The sequence below is a fragment of the Lontra canadensis genome, unplaced genomic scaffold (genome assembly GCF_010015895.1).
Source record: "Lontra canadensis isolate GAN:19392208 unplaced genomic scaffold, GSC_riverotter_1.0 scaffold72, whole genome shotgun sequence".
Taxonomy (NCBI): Eukaryota; Metazoa; Chordata; class Mammalia; order Carnivora; family Mustelidae; genus Lontra; species Lontra canadensis.
Genome location: NW_022631066.1, coordinates 604,424 through 626,184, shown reverse-complemented (window position 1 = coordinate 626,184; position 21,761 = coordinate 604,424). Strand labels below are relative to the sequence as shown.

The 21,761-nt window shown below is 37.2% G+C and overlaps 2 protein-coding genes across 5 annotated transcripts in view; one reads left to right on the top strand and one right to left on the bottom strand.

Moving 5' to 3' along the window:
* Positions 1 to 11,543, bottom strand: part of ENKUR (enkurin, TRPC channel interacting protein) — a 26,840-nt gene extending 15,297 nt beyond the window's left edge. The window contains exons 1-2 of one of the 2 annotated variants that reach the window (XM_032880804.1): positions 11,409 to 11,543; positions 2,671 to 2,816 (exon numbers count right to left, since the gene is read on the bottom strand). In XM_032880804.1, the coding sequence (XP_032736695.1) occupies positions 2,671 to 2,816; positions 11,409 to 11,455 (193 nt within the window). In that variant the 5' untranslated portion in view covers positions 11,456 to 11,543. Of the gene's footprint in view, positions 1 to 2,670; positions 2,817 to 10,362; positions 10,608 to 11,408 lie in introns of those variants that run through there. The other variant, XM_032880802.1, reaches the window with a different exon arrangement.
* Positions 11,011 to 21,761, top strand: THNSL1 (threonine synthase like 1). Of its 3 annotated transcripts, XM_032880801.1 has the most exons (4): positions 11,140 to 11,328; positions 17,380 to 17,437; positions 17,525 to 17,697; positions 18,905 to 21,761. In XM_032880801.1, the coding sequence occupies exon 4, from the start codon at positions 18,951 to 18,953 to the stop codon at positions 21,180 to 21,182; it is 2,232 nt and encodes a 743-aa protein (XP_032736692.1). In that variant the 5' UTR covers positions 11,140 to 11,328; positions 17,380 to 17,437; positions 17,525 to 17,697; positions 18,905 to 18,950; the 3' UTR covers positions 21,183 to 21,761. The 3 variants fall into 3 exon arrangements, with proteins under 3 accessions (XP_032736691.1, XP_032736692.1, XP_032736690.1); XM_032880800.1 differs by lacking the exons at positions 11,140 to 11,328; positions 17,380 to 17,437 and adding an exon at positions 11,011 to 11,050; XM_032880799.1 differs by lacking the exon at positions 17,380 to 17,437.

Sequence of the window (21,761 nt, the reverse complement as noted above, 5' to 3'; positions counted from 1 at the left end):
CTTTGCCTTTTTTCATTTCTGCGGTTTGAATTTTTATGAGTTTATGTCACTCTTATTAGCAGGAAAAAAGATATTATTAAATGTCTAAGGACTGGATTAACCTCTTGTTATGAGCTGAATTGCATGCCTCCCAGCATTCATCTGTTGAAGCCCTAACACCAGTACCAAACACATTTCTGTTTAAGCCATTCAGTCTGTGATACTTTGTTATGGCAGCCTTAGCAAGCCAACACTTCTGATATTAATTTACACATCCAGAAATATCATAAAGGAGTTTATCATAAGTATCATTAATATGTATTCATTAATTAATGCAATATGTTTTTGTTGAGAATTACTATGTCCCCAGTTAATGCTTCAGGAACTGCAGATATAGCAATGAACAAGAGACAAGTCCCTGTTCTCCTGGAGTTTACATTATAGGGGGGAAAGGAAAAAATGCATTTTAATATGTAGACTACAATGTATATATTTGCTTGAATTATATGTGAAATTGTTTACTACCTCTGATCTACCAAAATTGTATCTTCCGATTTATCTATTAATGAGATGTTATGAGCAATGTTAGAAATTGAATGTGGAGTTCCTATAAAGCCTGGAGCAGAGAATAAGGGCTCGTTGTTACAACTCAAAGAGCTTCCTTCAACCAGATACACTCAACCCAATGAAGCTTGCAAAATCTGTTTGCCTAAAAACCCAGTTACTTATCCTCTTGATACTTACATTGAAAATATTTAGCGACCTAATTATGAATTGACAGTGCATGCAAATGTAAATATAAGGAAATCTGTAGCTTTAGAAATGTATATAAGAGGTAAAGCTGAATTCTAAGGAAATGAGGAAGCAGTTTACAAAGACTGATAATTCGTTCTTAGGTGAGTAAGTAGAGTAAATTACAACCCTTGATTGGTTGTGGTTGTCCACTGGATGGTGCCTATCTTTCCCTTATGTCTATTTAAACATCATCTTTTCTCTCACCCCAGGCATAGGGGCTGGCAATGGGGTAAGCCTTGGAAAATGGGATGAGGATGTCTTTTCACAAGGTACTTGGGAGTTATGATAATAAATCTGAAAACCAAATGGTTTGTTTCCTTACGGTTATATCAAAGTGGCAATGTCAACACAGCCTTGTTGTCATGCAGACGTTCTAGCAACTGAATTTATAGAAATGTTCCTGTATCTGTTAAGTATTGTTCAGTGTGTCTAGCAAATTCCCGTCTTCAAAACTATTGCGTTCAAAATGACAGAATATCCAAAAAGAGACTCGAAGTAGCCTTGGTCTATATTACCTTTAACTCATTGGATTCAACTCTTGCAGCAACCAACCTTCTTGATTATTCATAAGGACAATATTATTTTGTGGGGTTTTTTTTGTCCTGTTATGAGGGGAGAGATAGACTTCTTCCCCTATCCCTTATTTGATATTTAGGTTTTATATAGTTTGGTATTTGTGTTATATAATGTGTTTAACTCTAGAGAGGATGCATGAGAACCCAAGTTATATCATCGAAATTCTATCATGGAATTAGTTTATTCCATTTTAAGATTTTCCAGTGTTCTCAAGTGGTGTGGGTCACATAATACCAAGCCTCCCCTCAAGAGAGATAATAGAGACTTCTGAAAGACGTGAATTTATGCAAGAATGTTGTACTTTTAGATTTGCATTTTCCGTCTTTCCTGATAATATCCTCATCCTTTGTCAAGGCATTATGGGTTATGAGGGAGGATTGTGGGATATAAAATATTGCCATAGGGAGAAGTAGTTCACTTTTGTCAAAAGGTACATCCTAGCTGGGCTTGAGATGTTGCATTATTTCCTTGATGCTAACTTTGTGAAAGAGAGAGACTAATTTCCCTCTCCTCTCTATTGTCCTAAAACATCAGGAAAGACACAACTAGGATGGGAAGAAGCTGCTTCCATGCATACATACCTATCCATTTTCCAGATAGCCCTCTCCCTACTATCTATATACTCTATGACCATGATTAATTACATAATTTGCAAGGCCTAGTTCAAGATGACAACATGGAGCTCCTTGATCAAAAATTAAGAATTTCAAGAGGGCAAAAGCAGAGCGTTAAACCAAGCTTCTAAGCACATGGCCCTGTGTGACTGCACACATGCCCAAGAAGCTGGCTTTGTCTCCCAGTCGTTCGTGACGGCACCTCCATTACACCGGACTCATTTACTGCCCAAATGGTCTTAGAGATCTGGGAGAGTTAAAGCCCATGCCTGATAGTTGCTTCAACTGGTCTAACAGTTGCAATTCTCTTCTCTTGCAGAAAAGACCAGACGGGTTTAGATGCCAGGCTATCTTCTCACTAGAGTTTCAAACTCTTCTTATAATCGTTATTTGTTACTGAAATTGTCTGGCTAGGGACTAAGATGGTGAGGCCTGTGGGGCTGGAGGTGGGGCTTTATTGGATAGTCCAAGCTGTAGGTCAGATGCTTGCACATCACAGGGAAAGTCTATTTGGGGGACGACTTAGTATTCTCCACCTTCTTTTTCCACTACATTCTCTACTTCTACTTTCTTCTAGAATGCCAGATTCTGTTAAATATGAGGTAAACTTCTCACCTATGAGCACTTAATATTCATTGGCAGTAAGATAATTCTAGTTAAATGATTTGTTAGCACTTTTAACATTAAAAAGAATGATAAAACCTACGAGGTGGTAGAATTTTTTCCTTTGAATGTTTCTTCAGGAAATCCTTCGGAGAAGGTACTTCAACTTTTGGTGGTCCCATAGTCTTCATTGCAGTTTTATGTTTTTGCATGTCCTCTTTTACAGATGTCTTAAAAATGGATATGTACCTAAAGTTAAAAAAAGAGAGAGAAAAGTTGTAACATTTGTATTTCCAGTAAAAGTGATTTCAAGTTTAAGTTGTACATTTTTAAATATATATAAGTCTATATTCATTCAGAGACAGATGTAAAGTGTAATTATCTGAGCCCTGTCTATCAAACACCATTGATGGAAGCTTCGAGAGGTGCCAGGGTCAAGATTCTAGTATTTCGCTGTTAACATGTGAACATGTGATATCACCTCTCCCACTCCTGATATTGGTGAACTGTGTCCTCATTCTCTCTGCTGATCAGTTTAGCTAGGCATTTATTTCATTGACCTTGTCATTGTGTTTCTCTAACGTTCACATGTTTTCCATTTCAATGATTTCCACACTTATCTTTGTTATTTCTCCTTATTCTGATTTAATTTGCCCTTTTTGTTTTAGTTTCTTAAGGGGCATGTTTAGGTATTTGACTTTAAACTTACTAGTTTTCTAATAGAAGTATTTAAAACTGTAGAATTCCCTCCAAGCACTGCTTGACAGCTGCATCCCACAAATCTTGATATGCTTATTCTGTCCTTTTCATTCAGCTCAAAATACTTTTTTAATTCTCTTCTGATATCTTCTTTGACTTAATAGTTTCTTTAGATGTGTTTTGTTTGGTTTCCAAATATTTGGGGATTTTCCAGGTGTCTTTCTGATTTCTAATTAAGTTGTTATGGTTAGAGAATGTATTTTGCACAATTTCAGTCCTCTTAAACTTTCTGACCCTTGTATTATGGCACAAAGTATGGTCTATCTTGGTAAATGTTCTATATACACTCAAAAAGAAAGTGTATTGGTTGTTGCTGGCTGGAATCGTCTGTAAATATCAATCAGGTCAACCTGGTAGTGTTTTCAAGTGTTCTTTTAATTATGGAGAGATGTTGAAATCTCTGACTACAATTGTGGATTTGTTCTTCTTTTAGTTTTATCAATTGTTCCTTCATATATTTTGAAGCTCTGTTTGTAGGTTCATAACATTTAAAATTATTACATCTTCTTGAACTGACCACTTCATCATTATAAAGTCATGTTATTTACTCCTTTAAAACTCTACTCTAAAATCTACTCTATCTCATATTAATAAAACCACTTCAGCACTCCTTTGCTCTGTGGCAACACAGTGTTTTTCCATTCTTTGACTTTTTACTTATTTTGTGACTTTATTTTTAAAGGTTTTTTTTTTTTCATGGAGAACACAGAAATTTAATTCTTTCTAAAAAATCTCTTTTATTTGTTTAGACCATTCATATCTGATGTAATTTTAAAAACACATTTCTGTTTAAATTTTCCATCTTGCTATTTGTTTTCTACATACCCCTTTGTTCATTCTTCTTCTTTTTTATTTTGCCTTATTTTTTACTTTTGTTTGATTTTATTTTGTGGACATTCTAAGGTTTACAATATACATTTTTAACTTACCATAGCCTACCCTCATGTAACATTATACCATGTCACATGCAGTATAAGAACCATACAAAAGAATATTTGTATTCTTTCTCCCACTGTTATATTTTACTTCAATGTGTTATAAACTCATAATTCATTGTGATTATTTTCCCTGTAAAAAACTAATTACATTTTAAATAAATTTAAAGAGAAAAAATAATTTCTAATGTTTACCATGTATTTGCCATTTCCAGTGTTCTTTATTTCATTGTGTAAATCCAAATTTCCAATTTATACTTATATGTGCATTAAGCACCTTGTAAGTTCTGTCTTCCATTGTTTCTGATGAGATATTTGCTATCTTTCTTTTTCTATATGTGATATTTCTTTTTCCTTTGGCTGCTTTTAAGGTTTTTCTCTTTATTACTGGTTCTAAGAAATTTGATTGTAATATCCCTTGGTATGGTCTTCTCCTCCACCTCCTCCTTCTCCTTTTTTCTTCTTTCTGCTTAGGGCTCATTGTGATTCTTGGATTTGTGGATTTGGAAATTTCATTAACTTCGTCAAATTTTAGCCATTATTCAAATATGTTTTCTGTTTACTCAGCTCTCTCCTCTCCTTCTGCAAGTCTAATTATACTTAAGTTTGGCTGTTGGATGTTGTCTGCAACTCACTGATTCACTGTTTTCCTTTTCAGTTTTTTCTTTTATTTTGTATTGTTCTATTACTGTCTTCAAATTCAACAATATTTTCTTCAGTGTTTTAGCTATTGTTAATCCCATCCAGTGGACAATTTTCATTTTAGAAGTGGTATCCTTTATGTCTAGAAATTCAATTTTGGTATTTTTTTTAAATCTTTTTTTTATCCTTCCATTTCTCTCTGTATCTTGCTCATGTTTTCCTCTATCTTTTTGAATACATGGAGAATATTTAAAATAGCTTTAATGGTCTTGTCTACTAATTCTCTTATTAATGCCATTTCTTTGTTTGTATTGACTAATTTTCTTTTGGTTATGCATTATATTTCTGGGTCCAGAAGAGCTTTGAGTCTAGTTCTAATTTGGCTCTACTACTGAGGCAATATACTTTTGAGTGCACTACTCAATGCCCTGTGCCTTAGGAGGTGTTTCCACTTTGGCTGGTGGGAACTCGAACTTTATCTGACTCCGTTGGTTATTTCTCACCAACCTTCTGTTGGTTATTTCTCTGGCCTCCATAGTTTCATTGCATACATGTACTGCCAACCAAAGACTTCAGAAAAATCTTCTTGCATATTTCTATAGCACACACTCTCTCTTTCTCTCTCTTCAGTTCTCTCCTCTCTGGTACCTTGTTCTCAGTGCTGTGAATTCTACATGCCTTGACCTCCCCAGACTCTGAACTCTGTCTCCTTTAACTCAAGGAACTGCTGGATTTTGTTTAAATTCTTCTTCTCTGGACTTCGGCCTGGAAACTCTCTAAGAAGATTGTTGGGCAATTGTGAGGCTTGTTTCTCTTCTCTTAGGGATGACTGCTCTGTGCTGCCTATTGTCCATTGTCTGAAAACTATTGTTTTACACTTTTCCCCCACTAGTGTTTTAGTTGTTTAAGGTGAGAGGGTAAATTCCACATTTGATTGGAAGCAGAAGTTCAGCTATACCACTTTTAACAATTTATTCTCTTCTTACTTAATGTTGATAAATTTGTTTGAAGAAACATTGAATTGTTTCTTGCTTTTAAAGGCCTTTCCTCAATCTTGAGTTCAATGGCTAGGGATTAATTATGGTCTAAACTGAATGAGTTTATTAGATACCTTCAGAAAATAATGTTCAATCCAAACTTGTGCCTTAAATTTCATATGCAAGTTGGAACTGGCAGATATTACCTCTTAATTAGTAAAATTACTTTCCTTGTGGTAAGAAAAGAGTGTGTATACTCTCAGCTCTTTTTAATTTTCAATCTTGTGATTCAATACATTATTTTGTGAGCTGAAATCTTGCCTGTTTGTTACACAAAACAATACACTTTATGCTATTTGAGTAATTTTTTACTTTTCCAAATTACAAAAATAGAAAAAAAGATGGAAACTAATATAATATACTTTTCCTCTATCTCCTCAATCCATTTTCCAAATAAATTGAGTTTTCTATATTTCTATTTGTGTATGAAATATAACTTGATTTTTAAAACTTAATGTGATCTCTTTCTATATTAGGACATGTAAAGTTTCTTTTTTTTACAAGAGATGAAAAGAAGTGTTATGATTATGGAAGTATGCAAAGACTGGGCAGCCAAATTAAAAATCTGAATAACAATTTCTAACACTAGTTATGAAACTCTGAGACCATATATTGGAACAGTGGATATTTTAACATAAACTTCATTATACTAAAAGCAAAGATTTTAGAGGTGCCTGGGTAGCTCAGTGGGTTGAGCCTCTGTCTTTGGCTCAGGTCATGGTCTCAGGTTCCTGAGATTGAGCCCCGCGTCAGACATCTCTGCCCAGCAGGAGCCTGCTTCCCTCTCTCTCTCTCTCTCTGCCTGCCTCTCTGCCTACTTGTGATCTCTCTCTCTGTCAAATAAATAAATAAAATCTTTTTAAAAAATAAAAGCAAAGACTTTGGATTATTTTTGACATTCTTTGAATATAAGTTCATTTTAAAGGACTACTGCTTTCCCCAATTGAATTATTGGCTACAAATTGTCAGCAAAGTAGATAAGAATCTCAGGAGAAAATGACTCTGTCATCTAAGATTTCATAATAGTCAAGATTGCTTAGCAAAGTTAGATACATAACTAGACTTTAAACAAAGAGATGTTGCAAAGCCTCAGAAGATGTAGATTTAACAGTATGGAAATTGAATAAAATGAAGGATGGTCCAAAGAGAATGAGGAGCTCTGAAAATGAAATTCTAACTACGGGTCACAGTTAACATCAATGAAAACCAGAAAGCCTTAAAAAAACAGCCAACTAGTGGGTGCTTACACATTAAATATTCCTATTTTTTAAAAACCATGCATCAATGGTGAGTCTGAAGTCAATTTTGGAAGGCATCTAAAAATCTGTAGAGAAGCAATGACTAAATGAGCAATATGGAGTTTCAGGTCACTGAAATGAACATCATTTTTAAAAAAGATTATGTGACTCATAATTCAGTCAAGTACCTTAGACATAATATACATCTTTATGTTAGCAAAGCCTCTTATCCTTACTGATAAGGTAGAGACATAGGAATTGATTGATGGATGCATATGGATGACTGATTATACCCTCAAAACCAGTATTGCTATCAGCCTAAAAAGAGGGGTCTTGTAGTCTACTAAAGTGCCAAGTACTTGTCCTGTTCAATGGCAGATGGAGATATAAAAGACATACTTACTAGATTTGCAAATGTCACAGAGCTGGGAAGGATGGTTGAGAGAATATATGAAAGACTCAAAGTTCAAAACTGTGTCCATAGATAACAATGAGTTTAGATTAAAAACAATCAGTTACATTAATTATAGTACGGTAGAGACCGACCTTAGTCATAATTCATGTGGAAATTTCAATGTGAGGCAATGGTAGGGAAATGAATGTCAAAATGTTAATGAGTGTATTAATAAAAGTATTGTGCTGCAAGGAAAGAGAGAATGGTACCATGGGCTGTCCAGTACATACATGGAATATTATCTTAAATAAAAGGGAAAGACAGAATGATTGGAGACATCAAGTAACTGGAGCCATCAATAGAAGGGTGACAAATTTGGTGAGTATCTTGGAAACCATCTCATGCATCGTGAGCAACTGAAATTTTTAAAATGGATTCATGGCTTCCCATTGACTTTAACACTGTTATAGCCTGAGTCCCAGCTCAGTAAGCTCAACTAAAAGAGGCTGCCCTTCACCCCATTTTCATTACATATATCCATTTCCTAAGTTCTCATTTAGTTATCTGCATCTCTCATTAGGGTTTCCAATAATATATGATTTTATTGTTAGTCTAAATGTTAATGTTTATACTGTAGTGTCCCAAGGAGGCTGTAACGTCTGAGGTGTGGGAGATCACAATGCAGTCAGTTTTTGAGGGATGCACCTCTTTGTGAAAACTGGACAGTCATCTTGCTAATCTTGCAAAGAGCTGCAGTGAGCTTTTTTGGAAGCTGAATTTGTAACTCAGTAAAGCAAATAAGTCTTGTAGGTTAATACATTTCTTTTTAATGATAAATTCTTACTATTAGTAAGGGGATTGGGTCAGGGCAAATAGTGTGGTGAGAGGAAGGTGTTAAATGTGTTATGTTCTGTTTTTATATATTGGTAGTTTATATATTGGTGGTTTTATTTATTGGTGGCCTAATTATCAAATTAAAACCTTTTCAGGGTCGTTGTAGCGTAGGTTGTCCTGGATAGTCTCACTCTAACAGACAGGGTTCTTTGGCACCACATTTGGATGCCTTCTATTCCCTTCACCTGAGTTCCTTTTTCCTACTTATTCCTTCAGAGTCAACCATGGAGTTTGTGCTGTCACTTCCAACATTTCCCAAGACATTCTCCAAGGGCAATGTTATACACATAACAGGGCCTCAGTTATTGCTTGCCGAATGAATAAAGATTTTTCCTATGAAATTTCTTGAAAAAATTACTTAGATATAGTAAAGGCACACCTTTTTAATTTACCAGTGAACAAAACACATATCTAATAAAATATCTTAACATTCAAATTCAGTACTCTATAGAAAATACAACCTATCCGTGGTTATAGAAAGGAGGAGATTTATCTAGTACAACATACAGGAATTTTTGACCAAAAATTCATTCAGCAATAGTTAATTGGGATCCTCCTCATAAACTCTGCAACTCCATCACATTTTACTTTACATTCCTCTTTCCATGCTCAGTTCGATTTTGAGAAGCTAATGGAAAATAATACAAGTACTACTCTTGTTAAAACTAGATACTCGGGCTTGAAATGGAAGGATTTGCCCACTTGATGATGTTATGTACCCCAAGTAATTACTCAAAGGAAACTTAGAGATTATGTGGATCATTTAGTTCGTTTTACATATCAGAAAACAAGGAGCTCCTGGGTGGCTCAGTGGGTTAAACCTCTGCCTTCAGCTTGGGTCATGATTCCAGGGTCCTGGGATCGAGTCCTGCATCGGGCTCTCTGCTTAGTGGGGAGCCTGCTTCCCCCTCTCTCTGCCTGCCTCTCTGCCTGCTTGTGATCTCCTCTCTGCCTACTTGTGCCTCTCTTTCGTTCTGTTAAATAAATAAATAAAATATTTTTTTAAAAAGAAAAGAAAACAAATGAAAATTTATTCATTATTCCCAAACCAATGGATTTCAGAGCATGCTTTTTAGCCGAGTGCTCTTTCAATGTGGTTTTGACTTGCATCAGCAAAAGAAGGTTAAAAAACAGCAAATATTTCAAGTACTAGGAGGAATAAGATTTTTTGCACTAGTTACCTTCTTTCCTCCCCATAGATTTACATCAGTTCTAAACCTCTACACAGGAGAGTAACTGAGATATTTACTTTGGGGTTAAGTTTTTGAAATAATGGGGAAATTGGGGGATCCTAATACCTAGGTAAAAATTTTAACTCAATTACATATTTGGGGCCTCCACCCATCTACTCTTCCATCTATCCAGCTATCAGATCTGGAAAAGACCTTAAAAGCTTTTCTGTTTTGTTTTACCAATCAAAAAACTGAGCTTCAGAAACAAATAAGAATTTATATTTGACAATAATCTCAGAAACAAGTAACTACTATCCCTTTAGAGAGGAAGTGGTAGTGTAGAGAGAAATAAAACAACGAACTCCTGAAACCAAGTAACAAGTATCCTAGCAGAAGATAATATAAATGATTTTTTCTTTTCAACAACAAGAAATTTTACGTCATTTTATAAAGTACATCATGTACGAACAATTAGAAAATTACAAAACAATTACATATTGTATTAATAGGTGTCCAGCAAACTAAAATGGCTCTCTCTGTGAATTGTGAGATGTGAAACACCTAGATTTTGCAGCCACTTCCTTATGAAGCTGATATCTAGACTACTTCACTGAGACAGACATTTATGTTATTTTTCAACGTCATATGATGCTCAGTTAATCCTGAAATGGCCTAATTATTCCCTATTCTTGTTGCAAGTGATACTCGTTGCTTACCCACATACCTAGGAGGCTGGGGAGGCTCCTTCCAGTCAATGGGTATGAGGTTATAAATGCTTTCAGAAAAGCAAGTTGTATCCATGGCCACCAAAATGACCGCTTAAAAATATTTTTTTCTCACTATACCAATATCTCGCTCTTTCTTCACTGTTACCCCTTTCCTTTCCTACTTTTGTCTTCTCACAGAACTAAGGTTTCTCTCTTTCACCTAATTCCCCTTTGACCTCTTCTTAGCAGCTTTCTCTCGAGAAGAAAAGAAAAGAGCCCTTCTAATTCTCGCAGGGTTGCTTAGCGTTGTTGACGGCGTGGTTGCCTTGGAAACAGTTGCTAGGCTATGGGGAATTGGAAGGCCGCACAGTGAACTACGTTTCCTCTCTTCCCCCTGCAGTTTTTCTGCTGGAGTTCAATATGGAAACCACTGTTTATTTGTGCCCTTGGGAATAATGAGTTGAATGGCATCCTCCTAAAAACATCGCACGTTTCTATCTCTGCATATTTGGAGAGAAACATATGCCCCACGAGAGACAGTACGGAAGTGAAGTGCGGCTGGGACGCACGCGTCACACAATAAGGCTCTTGTGCGCAAGCGCCAATCCCGAGGGAGGCGGAGCGAGCCGCTGAGGCCTCCCTGACCCGAGGACTCTGGAGAGTTGGACCGGGTGAGGAGGAGCCTGAGGAGCACGAAGGATTCTGGTAGGTGGAGCGGGGACCGAGAGTCACGTGCCCGGTGTGGGGTTGCTCGGCGCGTGGGTGTGGCGGCTGGCGCGCAGGCCTTCACTGACGCAGGCGCAGTGGCCGGGGAGCGGGGTTGGGGGCGGGTCAGGCCTAGGGAATGCTTTGGTCCTGGGCTGTGGGTGAGCGTGGGTGAGCCCCTGAGGTGTGGTCCTCCGTCCTGAGGCGGCACTGGCGGCTCCTGGACGCTCCTCCCCATTTTCTTTCCTTTACCCCGTCTTCCCAGTGTGATTTTCTTGGTGAGTGATTTGAGGAGAGAGAACGGGTAAACTGTAGAAAACGGTCCGTTCCCATCGCATGCCTTTCCCCCACCTCGTTCCTGCCCGCCCGCTGCTCCGTTGTCATCTCAACCGTGTCTGCGCTCATTTCCCCGCTGCTTCCGCCCCAAGCTGTCCGGAGCTCGCTGCGCGGCCCCGCTCGCCACCTGTGGGAGTGCGCGCCCACGCACGCCCCCGCCGTCAGCCCGGTTCGCCCCGTCCACCTGTCGCGCTGCGGTCCTCCCGTCGCCCTCCTCCCCTCGCCCTCCTCGCGTCACCCTCCCGCGTTCTCCGGTTCTCCGCTCCCAGCCCTGTATTCCTCGTGGTCGGGCCCCTCCTCTTAGCTCTTTATCCACAGACGTGTGGCCTTGAGGCTTTTTAAATAAGCAGCCGAAACTAGGAGAAACCTCTTAAATGGACCCCTGAATTTTGGTCCATTTTTATGGTGTCCCTTTCTGAAAATTGCCTTCTCGGAAGCGGTTTTGTTCGTTTTGAACCGTCTGCTCTTCCCTTGTACCTGTTTATGCACGTATGGCCGCCGAAAGAAATTCATACGGAAGCCTTTGCCCCATCCCGAGTCTCTAAAAGACATTTTGGCAATATTTGGGAAAGAGGAATTGGCCTAAACGAGCCTTACAGAGGCCACTGCCCGAAGGGAATAGAGGTGGTTTAAGATAAAAACCAACACAGCTTTGGTCGTCTCACTGCCGGGGTGCTCCGTGGAGAGAGAAAAACAGTAGGATGGCTTCATTAACCTTTTAGCTTCTACTTAGAAGGCTGTGCAGAATGTGAGGGTCCTTACCATGTGGGGCTCTTAGCCAATGTCATTAAATAAGAATAAATTTAGTTTTTTTCTTACCCAGTTGATAAGATATTTATTTTTATCCCAGACTTTGAGCATTTTATTTCAGATGAGTGGCACGTTGGAGATGATGTTCTGGTCTTCACATCAGATCTTACTTTTCAAAACATTTTTTTATGTATATACCACTTTGTCATTTTCCTTTCCCTTTTGACGAGTTTATGTTTGGGGGAGGTATTTTGTTTTTGCTTAACATGTATAGAGAAAAATTCTCTTTATACATGCTAAGATTTGAACTAAGGACTCATAATGATAATACCATTTACCTAGTGGGTGGTCATTGGCCAAAGCTTATACATTTTCTCATGAAGAATAAACATTTTGGGGCGTTTCATATTAATCAGTTCCTAAAAGAGCCAGTAAGGGCAAAGCATGATTTCTCCAATTAGTAAGTCCCAACCAACCTCAGCTAGTCTTGACTTTCTGGTGTTACTGAATACAGTAATTTCACTGTTGTCAGTATATTTATTGTGGTTTTAAAAATACCAATTTATGATCTCCTCCCTTTGGTATATTTAGTTTCCAGTCATGATGAAGTTGTTAAATCATTTAGAAACGAAATTTTTTCCTTAGATACTTGATGTATAATTCTGCTTGCCTTTTGAAAGCATGTTTACAAAAATATATTTCTAATTTTTATAATTCCCTAAAAATGGCAGTACTGTTCAAGGAAATGTCTATGTCCAGTATGCCCACAGGGAATTAGTATTGGTATACTGACAGAGATCATGAACTTTTTCTGTAAAGGGCTTAGTAATAAATATTTTAGGCCTTTGCAGGTCAAATGGTTTTGGTCAAAACTGCTCAACTCTACTGTTGTGGCTCAAGAGCAGCCAAAGACAATACAAAACAGATGAACAAATAAGCAAAGTTTTGTTCTCATGAAACTTAATTTACAAAAAGGGTGGTTATAATTTTGCACAGATTTGACCTGTGGGTTTGCACAGACCCCTGCTATCAATGGTTGTACGTACAAGTTAGAGTTTTTTGCTTCAGATTAATTCTAATTTACTTAGATGAATAAAATGAGATTAGGTAGGAATAGTAAAAAGACAACTAGGAGGAAAACTAACCCTGATAAGAGATATTCTTTATAATGTATTTTTAAGTTAGAGAATTAAAAAGGGTACTTAAAAAGTTTTTTGAATTAAATACTCAAGACCATTAGGAGGATCTCTAATAGCAAAAGGCCAGCAACAAGAAAGACTTTATCAGCTTTGATACTAAGATAGGGGCAAAGATGAGTGATAAACTTGTAAATTCTACCTTTGATTGTAAGATCCCTCTGATTACAACAGAACACTGGAGTGTGTGGTTCCTCTCCACATAGCTGACTGACCAAAAGGAGTGTTGAGAAGATTTTTGCTTAATAGTCCAGAGCAGCAGAACTTTACCTCCCCCTGGTTAGTTTATGTCCTAGGAAATTTGCATTTTTTATTATGTATTGGAAAACAATATATCACTGTCAAAATACAGTCATTTTTAAGAATTTTTAAAAATATATCAGCAAATCTTCATAAGATAATGGACTAGATTTAGTCATTCTTCTGAGAAATTTAGATTGCATTAATATAGGATGACAAGCATAATCATGGCATAAATATTTTCAGAAGTTCAGTGAACCACAGCCAGTTCTCATCATGAAATAATTTTTAAATAGTATGTTGCAAATATTTTAAATGGGTGACATGCTAAATCATCCTGACTAAATAGGATTTGGATAATTTCCCAGAGGAATCGGAAACTAGGTAATTTTATAATGGAATTCTTCTGGACCATTTTGGAAGTAAACATTGATAACAGGTATGACTTTACTTGATTAGCAATCATCTAGTGGTGTCCTTAAAACATCACTGTAAATAAGTTGCTGAAAATTAATAGGAATTTCTGGTTTAAAAATGTAAGTTTATTAGCAGTCATAGGAAATAATTTAAAAGTGACTTAAAAAGTGATTTCTGTACTTTTTTTTTCTTGAATGCATTATTCAGTTTTGATCAGCTTCCCAAAGTAAAATTGTTAAATTTTGTACCATGAGACCAAAGAGTACTTGAATTCTTTTGTACATGTGGACATTCTGGTTTTGTTTTTTAAAATTTTTGCTGTGAAACTGACAGCCTCTTCATTTATCTGTTAGAAAGACAAGTGTCTATTATGTCGAAAAGTATCCATTGGAGTTAGTGAATCAAAAAACCCCACTATAAGTGATCAGTAGGAAAACCTATTTAAAAAGCATTAGTGTATAATGGAGTTGTGCAGATCTTCCAACCTCTGAGGAGTTAGAGCGTATGACTAAAATGTTTTCATGAAGAACTTGACTCTGCAAAAAATAATTGAGAACATCGATACAGTAAAACCTGAGTACTTTATGGCCAAGACATTTGGTCTTTAAGTACTGTTTTTGTTTTCTGACTCCTGTGGTTGACTTCCATTTAATTTGAAAAAGCTTTGTCCTTTGGCTGAGGAAAAATTGCTTATTCGTGACCAGTAGACTAAAATACATACTAAAATATAAGTAAATGAAAAAGCTTAATAACAGGGCTTTGAATCGTAAAGGAAAATGGTATGCAGTTGATGCTCACTTTTCAGAGGGTCCATATTTGTGAATTCTACTCACTAAACTTTATTTATAAACCCAAATTAATACTTGCAGAACTTGTGCATTCATTCATGGACACACGCACGGTGGTAAAAAATATGAGTCTCCTGATGTGTGTGCTCTAAAATGTGGTCAAGCAGGATGGTGCTCTGCCTTGCTGTTTCAGCTCAGATACTGTAAACAAGTGTCCTTCTCCCATTCGAGTTAGTGCCACCCTTCTCACATTTTTGTGCCTCTGGTTGGTGGCTTTGTTGTTTAAAATGGCCCCTAGGTTGCTGACGAGGTGCTGCCTAGTGTTCCTAAGGTAATAAGGCTATAATATGCCTTACAGATAGAATCTGTGTTAGATAAGCTTCATTCAGGCATAAGTTAGAGTGTTCTTGGCTGTTCAGTGGTGAGTTAATTACTAATATAATATAATACAAAAAATATAAAATGACTTTAAAGAGAAACACATAAAACAGGCCTATGTATTGATCAGTTGGCAAAAAATGTGACCTGAGGCTCACAGAAACCTAACCCTGTATTTCCCCTAGGAGTAATGGGAATATTCACTGTTCACTAATTCAGTATTCATGATGACTTTATAGAACATAACACCGTAAGGGACGCCTGGGTGGCTCAGTCGGTTAAGCGGCTGCCTTCTGCTCAGGTCAAGATCCCAGGGTCCCACATCGGGGACCACATCAAGTCCCACATCGGGCTCCTTGCTCCACAGGGAGCCTGCATCTCCCTCTGCCGGCCACTCTGCCTGCCTGTACTCTCTCTGTCTCTCTGACAAATAAATAAGTAAAACCTTAAAAAAAAAAATTAAAAAAAAAAAGAACATAATACCATGAATAATGGGAATTGAGTGTATAACCTCCTAAGTAAAGACTTAGTTTCTAGATGAAAGTTACATACTGCAGATATTATTCCATCTTGTCTTTTGGTTTGCTTACAGTGGATGTTGAAGCCTTAAAATTAATTCGTGGCTAAAATGTTATGAAACAAAATTTAGTATGTTACTTAAAGTAGAATTCATCTTCTTTATTTTTCTCAAAAAATGGCAATATTTGTTACATATTATAGCCCTTTAACAACTGAATTCTATTTTCAGGAAGATTTTGTAAAATGATAAACTAAATTAAATTAAACTGTCATAATTTTCTATTTTTAATTCATATAAAATAAAGGAAAACTAAGATTATAAAAGATATGCAATCAATGCGTAATGTTTGTGTTACAGTCTTCCGCTTTTAATGGAATTGATGGTAAACATTGTAGCAACCAACACAAAGTGAAAAAGATCAGTTAAAAAATTCAATGTCCAGAAAAACCAACCAGCTATTCAGGTAATACTACAATTATTGCTACTACAGACAGTAGAAAGGTATGCACTGGGAACTGAAAAAGAGCACACACTCCTGAATAGCACGTGAGTCAGGTGGTTTTTATAAAGTGTTCCCCTTCCGCCAAGAAAACTAGCTGGTAGGGGCGCCTGGGTGGCTCAGTGGTTAAAGCCTCTGCCTTCGGCTCAGGTCATGATCTCAGGGTCCTGGGATCGAGTCCCGCATCGGGCTGTCTGCTCAGCAGAGAGCCTGCCTCCTCCTCCTCTCTCTCTCTGCCTACTTGTGATCTGTCTGTCAAATAAATAAAAAAAAAACTTAAAAAAAAAACAACTAGCTGGTATTAAAGTACTATACTAGAATACAGTTTAATAAAAGACATTACTGATATGGTTCAAGTGTATACTTCTCTGATCCTTGGTTTATGACAGGGAAGGAATTAGACTGTATATAGCAAAACAGTTCTTGATCATGGTAAGTACCCATATTTTTCTGAAGGCTTATAAACTAACCAAATCATGAAAAAATACACCTAGCCTTGAGTCTAGATATTCTGATTCAATTTATATGTTTTTGGTCCATTGTCATTGAGTGACAATAATATGACTATATATGAGAATACTCTTATGTGCCAACCACTTTGTTATGTGTTTTGAATTTATTATAAACTCAATTAAATAGACAAGGGATACTTGTGTGTAGCAGACACTTTCTTTGTGCTTTTTTATGGTAAATATTATTACATACAAATCATGTAGTGACTCAGATAGATAAAACAACCTACAAGAGGGGCACCTGGGCAGCCCAGTGGGTTAAGCCTCTGTCTTCGGCTCAGGTCATGATCTCAGGGTCCTGGGATCAAGCCCCGCATCAGGCTCTCTGCTCATCAGGGAACCTGCTTCCCCCTCTCCCTGTCTGCTGCTCGGCCTACTTGTGATCTCTCTCTGTCAAGTAAATAAATAAAATCTTTAAAAACAAAAACCAAAAAAACCTACAAGAGTAATTCACCCATTTCATAGCTTTAGTCCACTGATTTAAATTTTTCTCTCATCACTAAACATCCAGTTAAGTAATTAAAATTTCAGGTGTCATTGTGAGAGATTTTATATTTGCTCTTATTTGGTTATATTACTGTCTTTCATATTGCTTGGTGGAAGAAACTCCTTCAGTACTGTTTAATGAAATTTCTTTTCTATTATAAGACACAGATGTTAAAAAAACAGTATATCTTAATCTTTTAATAATAGATTTGGGGAAACATGAAAAGGGTCAATTCATTCTTTCTCTAGACTTTAAATTTTTCAGGTGGATATTTTAATAATAGAACAGTCTGTGTGGAATTTTGTAACATTGTATGCGGTAATGATTAATTTGAAAATTTTTCTATTATAGACTCCATTTTTTGCAAAGATTGACTTTGCCTCAGCATCAACAAACTCTTCATCAGAGATTGGTTCCTGTGTATCATATGGTTTACAAGTCAGTGGGAATTAAGCACAGCACATTCAAGCTGAAAAGCCAGATAAGGAAATGTACTCCTTCTCTTGACAGTTCTAATCTAACCTGTAAGTTAAATTCAGTGTTAGTTTTAAAATGGTTTAAATGTTTAATTATAGAACACAGTAGCACAGATAGTCAGTGAAAGTTTTCAGAATGTGTTTGAGCATATCATCTGATATTTAACATGGCTTAGTTGCAGAACATGTGAAAAGCTCCACTACATGTCTGTGGAGTTCCTTTCGTCAATTTGAATGAACATTGCAACAGTTACTAAATTGCATTTTATGTATGATGAAGACTTTGACTTGCCTAGCATAGGTTTGTGTTTTAATGGTGAGTACATTTCCAGAGACAGGTATTTGAGCAATATGGGGGAATTGCAGAGGTTCTTTGGAGGTCAGGATAATTATTTCCTCTCATCCTTAGAAACCTTCCTGAGTTGGTTTTTTTTTTTTTTTTAATTGCTGTCACTGTAGAGTTTGGCATTTGCATTACATGTCTCCACTGATAATGTTTAGAGGACAGAAACAAAAGTGACAGTTTCATGCAGATAAGGTTAGAGACATGTAGCCTTTGACTTTGCTGTTATCAATTTTCTTAACTATTTGCATAATATTATACCTTTCATTTTAGATTTTTTTAAAAAGGCCTTCAATATGAAAAGGATGATCCCTTACAGTATGCTTATAAAAGGCACATGAGAAAGAAAATGCCATGCCTTTGCCCTATAGTTTGGAAAGTTATTTAAGCATCTTGTAAGCAAATATTCTACTTTCCTGTTGTGAATTTTATGAGAAATTTCTGAGTAGCATGATAGTCTGTCAGCATGTTAGTAAAACTAAAGTTAGAAATTAAAGAATATTGTTCAGCTTTTATGAATTGTAAGTAAATAGCATTCCAAATAATCCTTGTTTATATGGGTTATAAACCAAGAAACAATTTTCATTATGGGAAAAGAAATACTAATCTGATTTGTATGTTTTTTTTTTTTTTTAAAGCATCTATGATATGGCATTTTCTGAATAAAGCATGCCTTATAGTTGCAATTTTTTAATGTTTTGATTATTCGGGCTTGAGATTGAAAAGATTATTAAAAGGATAATATGTAACATGAGAATTTGGGTTTGAATACTTTAAAAAATATCCCATACATATGAAAGATTTCTGAACAGTTTATGTACCATGGACGTGGTTATTTTTAGTCCTATTTGGGATTTTAAGTTTGTTGAAATTAGTAACCAAATGTCTTTTTTGTTTTTATGTTTTGAAAAGGGCTAAAGCCAGTTTTTAGGTGAACTTGGGCAGAAAAGTGAAGAGAATGCTGCACTTTAACCGATGTCCGCATCTGAAACAAATAGCCCAGAAATGTTTTTCTAGTATACATGTTAGAACGGATAAACATGTGCAGCTGTTTCTTTCAAGAACCTTTGCACTTGCAGAATTCAGGAAGTCATGGCACTCAACCCACTCTCTTGTTGGAGACAAAAATATTATCCTGATGGGACCGCCTGGTGCTGGGAAAACAACAGTAGGCAGAATAATAGGTCAGAAACTAGGTTGTTGTGTCATAGATGTGGATGATGATATCCTTGAAAAAACCTGGAATATGAGTGTGTCTGAAAAATTACAGGATGTTGGTAACGAGCAATTTTTAGAAGAGGAAGGAAAAGCCGTGTTAAACTTTTCTACATCTGGAAGTGTGATTTCCCTTACGGGGTCCAATCCAATGCATGATGCTAGCATGTGGCATCTGAAGAAAAATGGGATAATTGTATACCTGGATGTACCTCTGATAGATATAGTCAGCCGCTTAAAATTAATGAAAATCGACAGGATTGTAGGTCAGGATGCTGGAACACCTATGAAAGACTTACTGAAGTTTAGAAGACAGTATTATAAGAAGTGGTACGATACCCGGGTTTTCTGTGAAAGTGGGGCTTCCCCAGAGGAGGTCGCCGATAAAGTGCTCAGTGCAGTCAAACGATACCAAGATGTGGACTCAGAAACGTTCATTTCCACGAGACACATTTGGCCCAAAGACAATGAACGGAAGGTTTCCACAAAATTCTTCAGCGAAGCAGTGATCGAGGGGTTAGCCTCTGATGGTGGACTCTTCGTCCCTGAGAAAGAGTTTCCGAAATTAAACTGTGGGGAGTGGAAAAGCCTCGTAGGAGCCACCTACATAGAAAGGGCCCAGATCCTGCTGGAAAAGTGTATCCACCCCGCTGACGTACCTGCTGCCAGACTGGGAGAAATGATCGAGGCTGCTTATGGGGAAAACTTTGCCTGCTCAAAAATTGCCCCCGTCAGGCACCTCTCAGGCAACCAGTTCATCCTGGAGTTGTTTCACGGACCCACAGGGTCATTTAAAGATTTGTCTTTGCAGCTCATGCCTCATCTTTTTGCACACTGTATTCCACCAAGTTGCAACTATATGATCCTTGTAGCTACTTCCGGAGACACCGGGAGCGCAGTCTTAAACGGTTTTAGCCGTATTAGTATGAATGATAAGCGAAGAATAGCTGTGGCCACATTTTTTCCTGAGAACGGTGTAAGTGACTTTCAGAAAGCACAAATAATTGGCAGTCAGAAAGAAAATGGATGGGCAGTGGGTGTCAAGTCCAATTTCGATTTTTGCCAGACAGCCGTCAAAGGAATTTTTAGAGATTCTGATTTTACTGGCTTTCTTATTATGGAATATGGAACAGTCTTAAGTTCAGCTAATTCCATAAACTGGGGCCGACTGCTTCCCCAAGTAGTTTATCATGCTTCTGCATATCTTGATCTTGTTAGCCAAGGATTTATTTCCTTTGGAAGCCCGGTCGATGTCTGTATTCCCACAGGAAACTTCGGTAACATTTTAGCAGCAGTGTATGCCAAAATGATGGGAATCCCTATTCGCAAATTTATTTGTGCCTCTAATCAGAACCACGTTTTGACCGATTTTATAAAAACAGGACACTACGATCTAAGGGAAAGAAAATTAACACAAACCTTTTCACCAGCAATCGATATTCTTAAAGCTTCAAACCTGGAACGACATTTGCACTTGATGGCTGATAAAGACGGTGAGTTAATGACAAAATTATTTAATCAGCTCGAAGAGCAGCATCACTTCCAGATAGAGAAGATGCTGGTGGAGAGACTGCAGCAGGATTTTGTCGCTGACTGGTGCTCCGAGGGAGAGTGTCTGGCAGCCATCCGTTCCACTTACAACACTTCAGGGTATATTCTGGACCCACACACTGCTGTTGCAAAAGTGGTTGCAGACAGAATGCAAGACAAAACTTGCCCAGTGATTGTCTCATCGACGGCTCATTACTCGAAGTTTGCACCTGCTATCATGCAGGCTTTAAAGATTAAAGAAATCAACCAGGCTTCATCAAGTCAGCTTTATTTACTGAGTTCCTACAATGCGTTGCCTCCGCCGCATGAAGCCTTATTAGAGAGAATGAAACAGCAAGAGAAGATGGAGTACCAGGTCTGTGCAGCGGATGTGAATGTCCTGAAGAATCAGGTGGAAAAACTGATACAAAATCAATTCGTATAACAATGTTTTGAGTAAAATGTTGTTTTTTTTTTCCTGGTGATAGGCATGTAAAAATAAATCCCAGACATTGATCTGCAGTACAATAGCATTTTCACTTTTTGGTAAATACATCTACATGTAGATCCATTATCTTTTGGAATTTCAAGTAACCTGATCTCTGTAACTGAACATTGTACCTGCACATGCTCCTTGGAACCTTATAATCTGGAAGTCAAAACGGTAGCACAGTGCATGGATCTTTGTGTTGGGCTGTGTTTTGCCCTCGTGAGGGATTTATCAGTTTTCACGTCCTCATCCCTACTTTGAAGTGGATCAGAATGTCTGATATGCAACTTGGCAATTAGGATATTTGAGCGTAGTTGTTAAGTAATACATCTGTAACCATTACTGGTTTTCTATTGACTAGAAAGATGATTTATCATTCAAATGGCTATCTTGTATGGAAGAAGAAGTAAGTTCATCTGTTAAGACACGGCCAGTGTTTTTACCTCTCTTCCAAGTCCCGTTGTGGACTACAACTAATTATATGCGTCCTGCACCATCCAAATTAGATAAGTGCTCTGTCCTTTCCTCCATCCC

Bases quoted from the DNA above. Each gene is read 5' to 3' on its own strand.
- THNSL1 (XM_032880800.1), top strand. From the start codon at position 18,951: ATGCTGCACTTTAACCGATGTCCGCATCTGAAACAAATAGCCCAGAAA.